This window comes from Fragaria vesca, linkage group LG1 (genome assembly GCF_000184155.1).
Source record: "Fragaria vesca subsp. vesca linkage group LG1, FraVesHawaii_1.0, whole genome shotgun sequence".
Taxonomy (NCBI): Eukaryota; Viridiplantae; Streptophyta; class Magnoliopsida; order Rosales; family Rosaceae; genus Fragaria; species Fragaria vesca.
This window is the reverse complement of record NC_020491.1, coordinates 4,483,050-4,496,455: the sequence shown is the minus strand read 5'-3', so window position 1 is coordinate 4,496,455 and position 13,406 is coordinate 4,483,050. Positions and strand designations below refer to the sequence as shown.

The following is a 13,406-nucleotide window of genomic DNA, read 5'->3' as shown; positions in this document are numbered from 1 at the left end:
TAATGCAACGGGTATTTGAATTGGAGAAGGAATCAGAAGATGAGAAGATTAAGAGTTGGAGAGAGAAGAGATTGAAAGAAGATTTTTGTTGGAGAATGGAGAAATAAAGAAGACGCAAAAAAGAGGAGAAGAGTTGAACGACAACAGGGTTTTCCAAACCCTATAATTATGGTTTTATTTTTTATTTTATATTAATGATAAGTATATATTAATTAATATAACAACTGAAAAAAAAAATAAAAAATTGGGCCCCTTCAGCCTTGGCTCTGGTGCATGGACACTGCTTGCACTGGGCCAGGGCCCAAGCACCAAGGCCGGGCCTGGTTCCATTATCCGGACCCTTTATATAATTGAAAATACTAGTGTAAAATGCAACTGTTTCGGGCTCATGCTCGACCTGATTCTTCCTCAATCATAATGTTTTCATAATCGACTTTCATCAGAAAAAGAAAAATGTTTTATAGTACAATACCAAGCTCATTTCTTCTAAACGTCAACAAAGAAATGCATGCTATGTGATATGTACTACATTGATCTAGCTATATATGCACCAAAGGGAAGTTGCTATAAATAATTAGACATGCGAACAAGAGTTTCTCTACGAACCCAAAAAAAAAAAACACAGGAAAGAAAATGTATTAGATTATCTTAAGTATATATGCATGTAACTTCAATTAAAAAGACTTATTTTAAGATATTGATCGAAGGAAGCTAGACCAAAATTTATTTGAGAGATTTGCATGGAATCACTGAAAAGTTGGCAACATCGTTTGACCGATCAAATAAAAATAAGGAGTAAAATAAAAAGAGGAAAAAAAAGAAGAGGTTATTCTCCATGTTAACTATACGTACAACTAGCTAGGGTTTTGGAGATCAAATTAATGATCTAGATACTACCCAACATTATCATAAAATTTATTGTATATACAAAAGAAATAATGTCACCTCTATTTTGAGAATATATGCCTCGTTGATACTCTCGCTCTCGGCCTTCATTTTATTAGATGCTTAATTGGGTGAAGTTTGTTTGGATCAATATCACAACTTTTGGATGATGATGAACTAGAAAACCGTAATACTCTTTGCTAGCTAATCATCATAACTTCATAAGCTAGAGAATAAGGCCACAGCGTTTCACGCATCACTCAAGAGTCATGACCAAGTATGATGTGTTCTAAGCTAACTTAACATTTGACACCCCAACACGTCTACTGTAGCAGTGACGACTGAGTAAAGAAATGGCATCAGAAAGAATCCTTCATTTCTAAGTTTAAAAGCCAAATGGTCGTTTCGTCGATAAGAAAATCGAGCTATATATGGCCAAGCCATTATGACTTGCAGAGAAGTAGTTGATCGAATTCTGGGTTTCTAAGCCACATATCACATTTCAAAGGGAGTCCTCACAATTGCAATGTCGTCCCAAGCTGTGAAATTGCATATTCAGGATCATCATGTAAGTCATACAATGATATATGCTGCAAGAGTCTTGTTTTCATTTTTCATGAGACCTGTGTCTCTATATGAAAATGATCATTATACGTTAACAACATATCTATATATATATATATATATATATATATATATATATATACACACACGTATCAGGTGCGGACGTTCGCACCAAAATTTTTGGTTGCAGATTTCCATTTTTTGTCACCACTTCTCGATCGAATTTCCTCAAACTTCCTTCTAGACATATCTAGATCATCTTGTGTAGATCATCTTTACAAATTTCAGTCAATTTGGTGATCGTTAAGGCCCTCAAAATCGAAAAACAAATCGATGGCCTGTATTCTGTCCGGTTCAGGTATATAACAGAAAAACGTATATATATACAATGCTGATCAGGTGCGGACATCCGCACCAAAGTTTTGGTGCGGATTTCTATTTTTGCACCATTTCCCGATCGAATTTCCTCAAACTTCCTTCTAGACATATTTAGATCATCATGTGTATATCATCTCTGCAAAATTTCAGCCAATTTGGTGATCGTTAAGGCCCTTAAACTCGAGTTTTTTTTGTATGAACACAACCGGGACAAAATTCAGTCCGTCCATTTGTTTTTCGAGTTTGAGGACCTTAACGATCACCAAATTGGCTGAAATTTTGCAGAGATGATCTACACAAGATTATCTAGATATGTCTAGATGGAAGTTTGAGGAAATTCGATCGGGAAGTGGTGCAAAAATGGAAATCCGCACCAAAACTTTGGTGCGGACGTCCGCACCTAATCAACATTGTGTGTGTATATATATATATATAAATGGAGGGATGAGCGGTGAGTTCCCAGATGTGATGACCAATTTTCTTTCGGGGTTGTGGGACGGCGCTTGTCGTCTCAAATTGGTCGTTGCAGATGAGCTAATATCCTCTAATCCTCTATTTAAATTAAAAAAAAAACATAGATATTAAAAAGGATATGTATGCAGTAAATGGGTATACACAGTAGATTCTAGTAAGTTTTTGAGTTACTTTTTAACGTTTGGTCATAGTTACTTGCATGATGCGTATATATCATGAGGAAAGCTGGATACTGAATACTGATGGACTTGTAGTGAATTTCGTATAAGAGGATTGATTACTGTCATTTTGCAAATATGATCAGAGGTGTCTAGTTTGCCTCTTTGTATACATGGTTAAAATAAAACAAAATGAAGAGAAAGAGCTTGCAATAGCCGAGTGGTCGAAGGTTTGATCCTTTTAAGTTTTAAAATTTCTTTTAATTTCCAACTAGACACCCCAGTGAGGAGGTTGGCAACTTTGTATCCTTCCTTCTGAAACAACCAAAGTTGGGTAATTTGGTTGTGCCAGAGCGACGAAAATTAAAAGAAATTTTCTTTTGGCGGACGTCCTAGGTAGAGGCGACTAGGCTTATGCGCCCACTGACGTTTTGCTGCCAATGTACTTAATTGATGATCTATTATTATTTCGTAGTTCGATTGTATTTCTTTAATTTGGCCAACGATATATGCACAAACTGCAGGTTATTTTGGATAACGGCATACTTCAAGTTACACTATCAAAACCAGGTGGAATTATAACTGGAATACAATATAATGGCATCGACAATCTGCTTGAAATTCAGAATAAAGAATCTGATAGAGGGTACGTACTGCTTCTACTGGCCCTCGTCATTTATCATATTTGCCTACATGTTTTATGTTTTAATTTTACAAATTACTTTGAACATTGAAGGTATTGGGACCTTGTTTGGAGTGAAGCAGGAAGTGTCGGAACAACCGGAACATTTGATGTGTATGAGCTGCACTACAACTCCACGTTAATCTAAATCATTCTCTTCTCTTTTGTATACATGGAGAATTGACTCGCAAACTCTGCAAGTCTGCATAGCTAGGTTGCCTTATGCTTGGCCAAAGAAATGCATTCGAATAACTTCATATTGCTTTCTCCTAGGGCAGCCCTACGGCCCCATACCCAAGTTCGATCTGCTCTTTAGACGGCCCTGCATTTTAGGCTAAAATTTTTAGCAGTGCATCTATTTTTTCGCTTAATATTGTTTTATATATCCATATACAGAATTAAAGGAACAAAGTTCACTGTAATAGTGGAAAGCGAGGAACAGGTAGAGATATCATTCACAAGAAACTGGAACCATAAGAACAAGCATGTCCCGCTAAATATAGACAAAAGGTTTGATCAATGCATGAAAGTGTTTGTCAAATATTATGTATGTATGATGATTTGTATTCATGATATATGATATAAAGTTTATAAATTTTCAGGTTCATAATGCTTCGTAATTCCTCAGGCTTCTACTCGTATGCCATCTATGAGCACTTGAAAGAATGGCCTCCATTTAACCTTCCACAGACCAGGATTACATTCAAGCTCAGAAAAGATAAGTATGTACCCTAAATACATTAATTTGACTAATCATCTAATCATCTAATTATACAAAACTCATATATTAATTCATGAATTTTATCTTTGATCAATTATGTTATATAATTACATTTCATGCACTTATAAGTGGAGATGAATACAGGTTTCAGTATATGGCCATAGCAGATAACAGGCAAAGAAATATGCCTCTTCCTGATGACCGATTACCAGATAGAAGCGAAGTTTTAGATTTTCCAGAGGCAGTTCTTCTTGTCAATCCCATAGAGCCAGAATTCAAAGGAGAGGTACTAAACTAAATGTGAAACTTTTTCTATCAGACACACGTACACATGCCTTCCATGGCTATTACAATAAGTTTGGGATGAAAAACTTATTCCAGTTCCAATATTCCATCATGCAACTGCAGGTGGATGACAAGTACCAGTACTCCTCCAAGAACCAGAACTTGCAAGTTCACGGTTGGATATGCATGGATCCACCCGTAGGGTTCTGGCAAATAACACCCAGCAATGAGTTTCGATCTGGCGGACCTCTTAAACAGAACCTCTCCTCGCACGTTGGTCCCACTTGTCTTGCGGTAAGTTCTTCTTTCATGAAACATTTTAGCATAACTAATTAAGAAAACCCTGGATAGTATGCTTAAGGTATCAAAATAACATCCCTACACTTGGATCTGGTCTACAACTACATATATAGAGCAGTCGAAGCACATCTTCAGCTACTAGAGAATTAATAGTGGTATATTAATGGAAATTGTTTTCATTTTCTCAATAAAAGTGGATTGAGTGTGTACGTCGGTATTTCCAAAAATTATTCCATTTAAGCATGATTAATTTTCAATGAAGTCTTGAATGAATAAGCAGCCTTGATACTTTATATTGATGATTATATTGCTACTACATCCAGATGTTTCTCAGTGCTCACTATTCAGGAGAAGACCTTGTGCTAAAGCTCAAGCCAGATGAGCCATGGAAGAAAGTGTTTGGTCCTATTTTTATCTATCTCAATTCCACACCCGAAGCAATAGACTCATTGTCGCTCTGGGAGGATGCAAAGAAACAGGTTCAAATGTCCATAAATTTTCCCCATATTATTGTCACTTAGTCGCACTATTTGTTAGACAAAGATTATTAATTAAGAATCTAAGGGTATTTTGAACCTTTAGATGGTGACAGAAGTACAAACTTGGCCTTACAAGTTTCCAGCTTCTACCGACTTTCCACCATCACATGAACGGGGTAATCTTAGTGGCAGAATACAGGTTCAAGATAGGTAATCTATGTGACTTCCTTAATTATTATAGGCTATCAGTTTCTGTAATAATTATTCAGACCTTCTTTGAAGATCATCAGTGTAGAGTAATCCTAACTGGTTAGTTATGGAGAGCTCCTATATGGCTATATGTATTACTAAACAAGCTAAAGCTAGTTGTTAACAGTATGGCAGAGCTTCTGGCATGGAATTAGGACTAGTTGTATATACATCACCTATCATGTTTTGTTCATATATATCACTATTTGATCGGTGCATTAATTGATAAAGCCTGTTTGAAGATCTACAAACTGAATCTTATGCCTGGTAGGTACTTAAGTGACACTTACATACTCGCCAAAGGTGCTTATGTGGGCTTGGCACCCCCTGGAGACCCTGGATCATGGCAGAGAGATTGCAAGGTGATAACACACGTTAAAGATGTTGAAATTCTCGTTGCCTTGTTTAATAATACATTGAAGCTTCATAACTTTGATAAACAGTTAACAAAGTCTTACAACAAGCAGCAGAACACATGCTTAAACTGCAATAGGTTACAAACTTACGATCCTAACAATTTTCAAAGTTATATAAAAGGAACCACATACATCTTTAGACTACAGGTTTGTTCTGTTATTATCAAAAGTCTACAAACACTATAAATAAAAGAAAAGAAAATAAAAGAGAAAAAAGAAGTCAAGAACGATGAACTAGGCTTTTTGTTGGGTAACATAAACATAGGCATAAGTCTAGTGATCATATTGTATTTTAACCAAAAGTAACCACTAAACTCCATTGAAAGAAAACTCATTATTTGCAAACTGATCAGGTGTATGTGATAAGTTTATGGACAATCAAACAGGAGAAACTGATAGGTTTTCATGAGAGAACTTGAATGGCAGAGTATCACAAGAGTCGGTTGCAAGTTTTTTCTATTTAGTTTCTTCCAAAATCTAAATTGTCTATTCTTTAAAGGTGGAACCTTTTCTTTTTCCTACAAGGTGGAAATGATGAACGTACTGTTAATACATTAATGTCTCTGTTCATATAATGTCTTTTTTTTAAATTTTTTTTATAATTATTAATGTTCATATAATGTCTCTTTCATTGGGTGGGTGAGTTGGAGAACTGGTATGAATCAAAATATGGGATAGAAATACACTATCTGCATAGCTTTATTTTGATTATCCTGTCACAACCTCGGTCAAGTACATTAACCCGTAATTCATGGTTTAATCACATTCTATCACACTACTTGTGATTCAATCAGACTGTCACATTTATGTATTTCCATAATGTGAAAATGTGACCCATAATAGAACACACAAGAGCTTTGTGATCTTGTCCGAAAATTTGAGTTTACGCACACACTAAACACCATATATAGTTCCTGACTAATTAGCCAACTGATGGAAGTTACGGGGAGTTTCTCTGGGAGTTCCTGTTGTGAGTTGTGTGAGCAAGTGCGAGGCATTGGTAGACCATCTTCTGCGCTATTCCCTCATTGCCCAGGTGAGGGAAAGTGAAATGCTTGCCCTATGCAGCATATGGCAAGATGTCGATGTATTATTGATGAAGCCTACCAAAAACTTGTCGAGCCAAATGGACGGCTTAAAATTTTTGTTCTTAGACTTACAGACATAAGCAAGAAAAAAAAATGTTATAGCTCCATGTTCCCTTATATGAGATGAAGGACTTTCCTGCATTTATGAGCTCAACAAATTAAGCCCCTGCCTGGTGTGTTTTAACCATTTTATATTCATATTCTTCTGGAAAAAATGAAGTTTGTGTTTCAGTCTAACTGTCTAAGTGTCTAACCAATGTGCCCTGGATTTGAGTGCAATGAAGTAGTGTTCAATAAGTCATCTGCAGAATTGTGTACTGATCAAAAATGGCCTTCTCTACTTCATGATCTCCTCATATATAATATATTCATGACTTACATATTGGTTAGACCGATCAGTACGTACGATGCTTGACAGTTTTGCATTTTCCTTTGTTTTAGGGCTACCAGTTCTGGACAAGGGCAGATGAGAATGGTTATTACACTATAAATGATATACGTGAGGGCGCCTATGATCTATATGCATGGGTTCCTGGTTTTATAGGAGATTATCGCTATGATGAAACTATTAACATAACCGCAGGTTTAATTCTCTTCTACTTGTATTATTCTCACTGGAACTTACAGGATATTTTTTAGTTATAATCAAAGAAGGTTTCTTGCCTCTCATTTCTTTATCCAAACAAATTGAAGAACCTAATATTGAGTCGAATTACAACTGATCTGGTCAATACCTTCTGTATTGACTATTGAGCAGGTTGTAATATTGACATTGGTGATACTGTATATAAACCGCCAAGAAGTGGACCAACATTGTGGGAAATTGGCATCCCTGATCGTTCTGCAGCTGAATTTTATGTTCCTGATCCTAATCCAAAGTATCTTAATAAACTTTATGTTAACCATCCTGACAGGTTAGCTCAAACTCCCTTATATATATATATATGTATATATATATTATATATATATATGAACTATGTGGAAATGATGAATCCTAGGTTACACAGACACACACCAATACTGTTCTTTATTTATTTCTTTTTTGTCCCCTGATTATAAGGTCTTGTCATTTCCTTACAATTTCAGGTTTAGGCAGTATGGTTTATGGGAAAGATATGAAGATTTATATCCTGAGGAGGATTTAGTATACACCGTTGGTGTTAGTGACTATACTAAAGATTGGTTCTTCGCTCACGTTACCAGGTCAAGTTCTTACTACTTTGGCTTTATTATGTCAAAGTTTCATCTTTTGTATTTGAAACTTTTTTGGTCTCAGTTGATAAACTTTTAACCTTCATGGCCTTAACTACTCGTTGTTTTGAGAAACAGGAAGCAGGTTGATGGCAAGTATCAAGGAACTACATGGAAAATCAAGTTTCAACTTGACCATGTCAATCAGACAAAACCATACACACTTCGGATTGCCCTTGCTACTGCAAATGTTGCAGAATTACAGGTGCATAATTCTAGAGGCACCATATTTTCAGGCCACAATATTTAACCACAATATCTGGATGGGAGTTTATGTTTACTTAATAAAGCTTAATCTGATTTTCTTTCTTTTCAATTTATAGATTCGTGTAAATGATTCCAAAACAGACTCACCACTATTTACAACTGGAGTGATAGGAAAAGACAACACTATTGCTAGACATGGAATTCATGGGCTCTACTGGCTGTATAGCATAGACATACCGGGCACATTGCTTTTGGAAGGAGTAAATACAGTGTTTCTAACCCAAGCCATGAGCAGCAGCCCTGTCCAGGGCCTTATGTATGACTATATCCGTTTAGAAGGTCCATCATCTTCTACTTCTACCTAAGATATATGTGTCTCTAATAGAAATAGGATAAATAACATCAATCAATTGGTGGATTATGTATTTCTGATGTGTGTGTAAATTGGTTTGACTATTATTCCTACCAGTGTTCTATTCCATCAATAAAAAATTATAGTGATACACCAGATGAAGAACACTAAATTGTAAAATATAAATGTTCATTAAAATCCAATGCACACGTACTGCAATAGAAGGCTCATGGTGTTTGAGATTTAGACTGATTTGTTGAGTCTGCTCTTGGTATCCTCGGCTGCATCAGTAGCTTCAACTTGCATTTTGGCAGTTACTAGGTCTGCTTCTGTTGCTTCTTTCTCACTTCTTGCTGTCAACCTCTTAGCCTGCTTCCAAAAACAATCAAATCAACAATGCAACCCAGAAAACATGCCTAAAATCAAGTAGACAATCAACATGATTGCCTACAAATAAAAAAAAATGAACCTGACGTGAATCGAACACGCAACCTTCTGATCTGGAGTCAGACGCGCTACCATTGCGCCACAGATCCAATATATTATAAAGCAGTGTCTAAATATTATAACATTCACAATTTTGGACGATTTCAATTTAATTGCTTTCCTACACTAGTACACATTTGTACCCATTTTCACCGGCTCATAATATATTACTATGTTTGTTTCCCCTCAAGTTACATGGTTTAAGTGGTCTACTATAACTTCAGGCACTAGATTGAGAACGTTAATAATTTGATCGAAAAGAAAGAAAGAAAGAGTGTTACTGACCAAGAAATTTACACAGGAAAGCCATGAAAGGGGGTTAATTACCTGACCAACAAAGAAGGCCTTGACATAGCGGAAACCCTCTTGCAACGAAGCAGTAAAAGATAAGCACCCCTTATTCATGCGAGACAGACCAGAGACCTCTGCTTGCTGTCTATTAGCACCGTCTTCCATGGTGCCCGGATTTGCAATACTACCTGGGGGAACTAATTGCTATAAAAGATAGCTCAGGCGGGGGAGTCCAACACGTTTAGTAGCTTTGGGAAGAGTCAGAAGTACGTGGGAGCTAGATAACACATCCACGTTTTGGTTGTACCACGCGTCATTCGTTATTTGTGTTGTGTTATTACAGATAAAAATGGATTTGCTATACGAATATAATCATTCTGATGAGAGTGATCGACATGGCTGCTTTGGTCAAGAACAAGTCCAAGAGCACGTTGGCTACGTTAAAATGGTGGCATGTTTGTTTTCTTTTAAAATGATTTCAATTTAGTATTCCATGATTGAAAATTTGGCCAAGAGATTGAGAAAGTGATTCTCGATCTCATATAATGTAGATGGTACGTAATTCTTTTTTCTTAAGTAACCCAAATGACAAACGTATAATTGATAATGAAAAAATTACAATAAAAAGACGTAGAAACTATATCGAAAATGAAAAGTACGTACGAAAATAAAACAAGATATCACAAGACATCGAAAGAAAACCTAAAAAATTCAAAGAGAGGACAGAATGCAATTATACATCTGATGACGTACCGGATACAACCAGGATATATATCTTCCTATATGAGAAATGTTCACTGTAACGCCCCGATTTGCACCTCATCAAATCAAGTACATTACAGTGCCACGTACTCTTAGAACCTAAGCTTAGGCCCATCACTCAAGTTCTAAGACCCGCAAGGCATTTTAAATATAAATAACTATAGCTTCCTTAAATTGAAAATCAGAGTAAAAGTCGGAAGTGTTAATTAAATTGAGGTGTAAAACATTATCAGGTAAACAAGTATACTTCCTTTAAAAATCAAGCTATAAAGCACAAGACAAAACTTGGGTGAATTAAGAACGCAAGTAAAACATTATTAGGATTAACTGAAAACATAGTTCATTGACAATTGAGTAACTGGACTATAAATAAAATAAGCTAGCTGAGTGACAAGCAAATGTAAACAAGGGTTTCAAATTAGACAGAAATGTACCAAGTGATGAAGATACATAATGAAAACCTTACATATAGTAATAAATTGAAAAAGACATTAAACATTAATCAAACATGCACACCCAACTCAATCCAGCTCAATTACGTTCTTGTGCACAGTACCTGTATTCAAAAGTTGTTGTAGGGGTGAGTTTTCTTCCTAGCTGCTCAATAAGACTCAACCCAACTAGGTTTAAAAACTATTTAATTTATTGGCCAGTATGTGAAAACGTAGAAACATATAAGTGAAGATCAAATCATAAAGCATAAGTTTTATTTCGAAAAAATATGCGGGCCCAAATACACAAACCTGATGACCGGTCTCTTTATGCCAACTACAACCTTACCGCAATTAATATCGTCCATACCGACAAGGCTAGCGAGAGTATCCATTTATGCCATACCGCCTAGGAGCGACGCCGTAAACCAAAGCATGTTAGACGTCCTCTAGTCTGTACAGCCCCTCCAGAGGTTTAGAGGATCGAAACCCAAGGAAGTCGCTATGCCCCGCTCACTCTCAGGTCATCACACATTATCGAAAAACATTTGAAAACAAGCATGGCAATAAAAATATCAAATCTTCATAATAAAACAATCACAGCCATGTGATCATTTTTCATATATCATATATGAAAACCACCAGCGAAGAAGAGTCTAGAATCCCCTACCTGGGATATTGCTGCTTTATTTTCCATTTATTTTCCCAAGCCAACACCACCATCTTTCTTGTTCCAGGTAACTGGAGTCATAGTCTGACAATACTCAAGTGTCATTAAATCACTTTAAACCAATGATAGTAATAATATTTAGAGAAGAACTAACTTAGTTTTTGTAGCCATAACATGTCCCTGAATTTACTATGGATACCAATCGAGATTTTAATTCCTTATTACCACATTCCTAATTTATAACTATCATTCAAATTCCATGAGACCTTTTAGGAACATGTTCATACCGACCAGTCATGAATACCAACTTGTAACTTATCAACTTAGTCATATAGCTCAAACAAGATCATTACTACCATTTTAGTATCATTCTTGATGACTAGTATGTCATCTTCAATAGACCAAATTTAAATGCTGAAGTTCAACTCCATTCCTCCAATGACCACAATTTAACAAATAAAAGGCACAACTACGCCCAGCCACTCATACAAAAAGTCAAACATGCATATTCAAGCTCTCATGGTCTACCAATCACACCGTTGTGATTAATCTAAAACATTCTTCCTTCCCAGATATGACATTCCATCAACCATTACCGTTCACATAATCCATTTCCAAATTCCCGAATCAATACTTAGAAGTATTATATTAAACACTTGTAGCCCATGCATGATTATAAATTCGAAGCTCACCTTCACCTTAATTAGATTCAGTGGTGAACACACTGATACCCCAGACTCTTCTGGATGTAGATTGTACAACAATCCCCTGCTCTGTTCATGCATCCATCATGAAGCAACCTAAAAGTCCTTAACACTCTTATGAACTTGATCCAAATCATCAAACATGCAGCTGCTGTGATTTAAGTCATAATTAAACATTAGTACACAATTCATAATGCAAATCAAGGTGAAGAAGGAACTTAGGCATTCACCACAAACGGTGGTGCAGTGGTGGCAAAAACTACTCGAACTCACCAATTCAACCTTCTTAGCAATTGATCGAACTCGACAAGATGCCAATACTCTTTCTAGACATTGAAGAAGAACCTAGGAGCATGGTAACACCGCCGATGACGATAGCTCCGCCGATAACCGATAACACCCAAAAACCAATTTGTTCAGAACATGATCAAAATCTAAAAATTAATACAACTAGATATGGAACTCAACGAGTAGAAGAGGTTAGAGGTCTCTCACCTCATGTTTTGGAAAGCGTCGCCGATTAACTTAGAAGAATCTCTGCAAATTCGAAAGCTACTCGGCTTCGATTCTCCTCCTTCGTTGAACTAATCAATCCAAATTTACAAAGAAATTGGCCATGATGAGATGAATAAGACGGGATCAGCGCCACCAAGTCGTAGCCAAACGGAGAAGTTTTAGTCGGAACAAGGTCCTGGGTTGTCGGTGACCGAAACATCTCGAGCTCACCAAGCTTCTAGAGTTATCTAGAGTGTCCGACTAATCTGCTCTTTGTATATTTTGGACCAACTGCTCAGATTATTCAATGATTGAAATAGACGGTTCAAATCACAAGTTAATTCCCCTGCATTCTCAATAAATTTCCTTATTCTCTAAATGCTGTAATACAAAGTAAATACATTCGATGTCCAAAAATTTCCATGAAAATCATTAGACTAGTCGTGCAGTGTTCCTCATTATCAAACCACTAGACTAGAAAGGATTCACTACTTCCAAATTTTTTTTGAAAAACTTTCTCATGGTCATCTACACTTGACAAGATTGCAGTCTATATCTCAAACTACTTAATTTTAGCTCCTTAAGTATTTTCGAGGTCTCACATTCACCCTCACTAGCGGAGCTAGAATTTTAAATGTGCTAGGGCACACAACATATATATATATATATATATAGTCCGGATCTAGAGAGAACTTCTTTAAACTTTTAAAGTAAGGATGTTTTTAGTTTTATCATGTATTTTGACAATCAAAAACCACCAATTCCCTAGTTACTTACCCACATATGAATCTTACAAAAAATTAGCCAAAATAAAAAACGTTTAACCATTTGATTAGCACAATATTAGTTTTAATTTTATCTAACGGCCTACAATTATTTATATCAATTTGAATAACTAAATGATTATGAAATTAGTTGAATTTTGTAGACATGTTTCTTACATATGAATCTAGAAGATCAACGATTGAGATCATTAAAAGAAATCATCTACTAATGTAAAATAGTAGAAATCCTCAAATTCTAATAAATAAGGAGGTTCTCTTTAGATCCTCCCTATATATATATATATACAACAAAG

The 13,406-nt window shown here is 35.9% G+C and overlaps 2 protein-coding genes and 1 non-coding gene across 3 annotated transcripts; 1 reads left to right on the top strand and 2 right to left on the bottom strand.

The window, feature by feature from the left end:
- The first annotated feature begins 1,097 nt into the window (after positions 1-1,097).
- On the top strand, positions 1,098-8,871 carry LOC101298640 (probable rhamnogalacturonate lyase B-like). Its single transcript, XM_004287360.1, has 15 exons — positions 1,098-1,453; positions 2,984-3,105; positions 3,196-3,255; positions 3,538-3,651; positions 3,744-3,863; positions 4,007-4,148; positions 4,271-4,441; positions 4,771-4,926; positions 5,030-5,136; positions 5,447-5,537; positions 7,121-7,262; positions 7,437-7,593; positions 7,766-7,882; positions 8,009-8,135; positions 8,254-8,871. The coding sequence occupies exons 1-15, from the start codon at positions 1,412-1,414 to the stop codon at positions 8,500-8,502; spliced, it is 1,917 nt and encodes a 638-aa protein (XP_004287408.1). The 5' UTR covers positions 1,098-1,411; the 3' UTR covers positions 8,503-8,871.
- On the bottom strand, positions 7,724-9,441 carry LOC101307528. Its single transcript, XM_004287390.1, has 2 exons — positions 9,303-9,441; positions 7,724-8,858 (listed from the first exon to the last, which is right to left on the bottom strand). The coding sequence occupies exons 1-2, from the start codon at positions 9,429-9,431 to the stop codon at positions 8,733-8,735; spliced, it is 255 nt and encodes an 84-aa protein (XP_004287438.1). The 5' UTR covers positions 9,432-9,441; the 3' UTR covers positions 7,724-8,732.
- TRNAW-CCA lies at positions 8,954-9,025 on the bottom strand. Its single transcript has one exon. It is a non-coding gene; the product is annotated as a tRNA-Trp (tRNA).
- Positions 9,442-13,406: the final 3,965 nt, after the last annotated feature.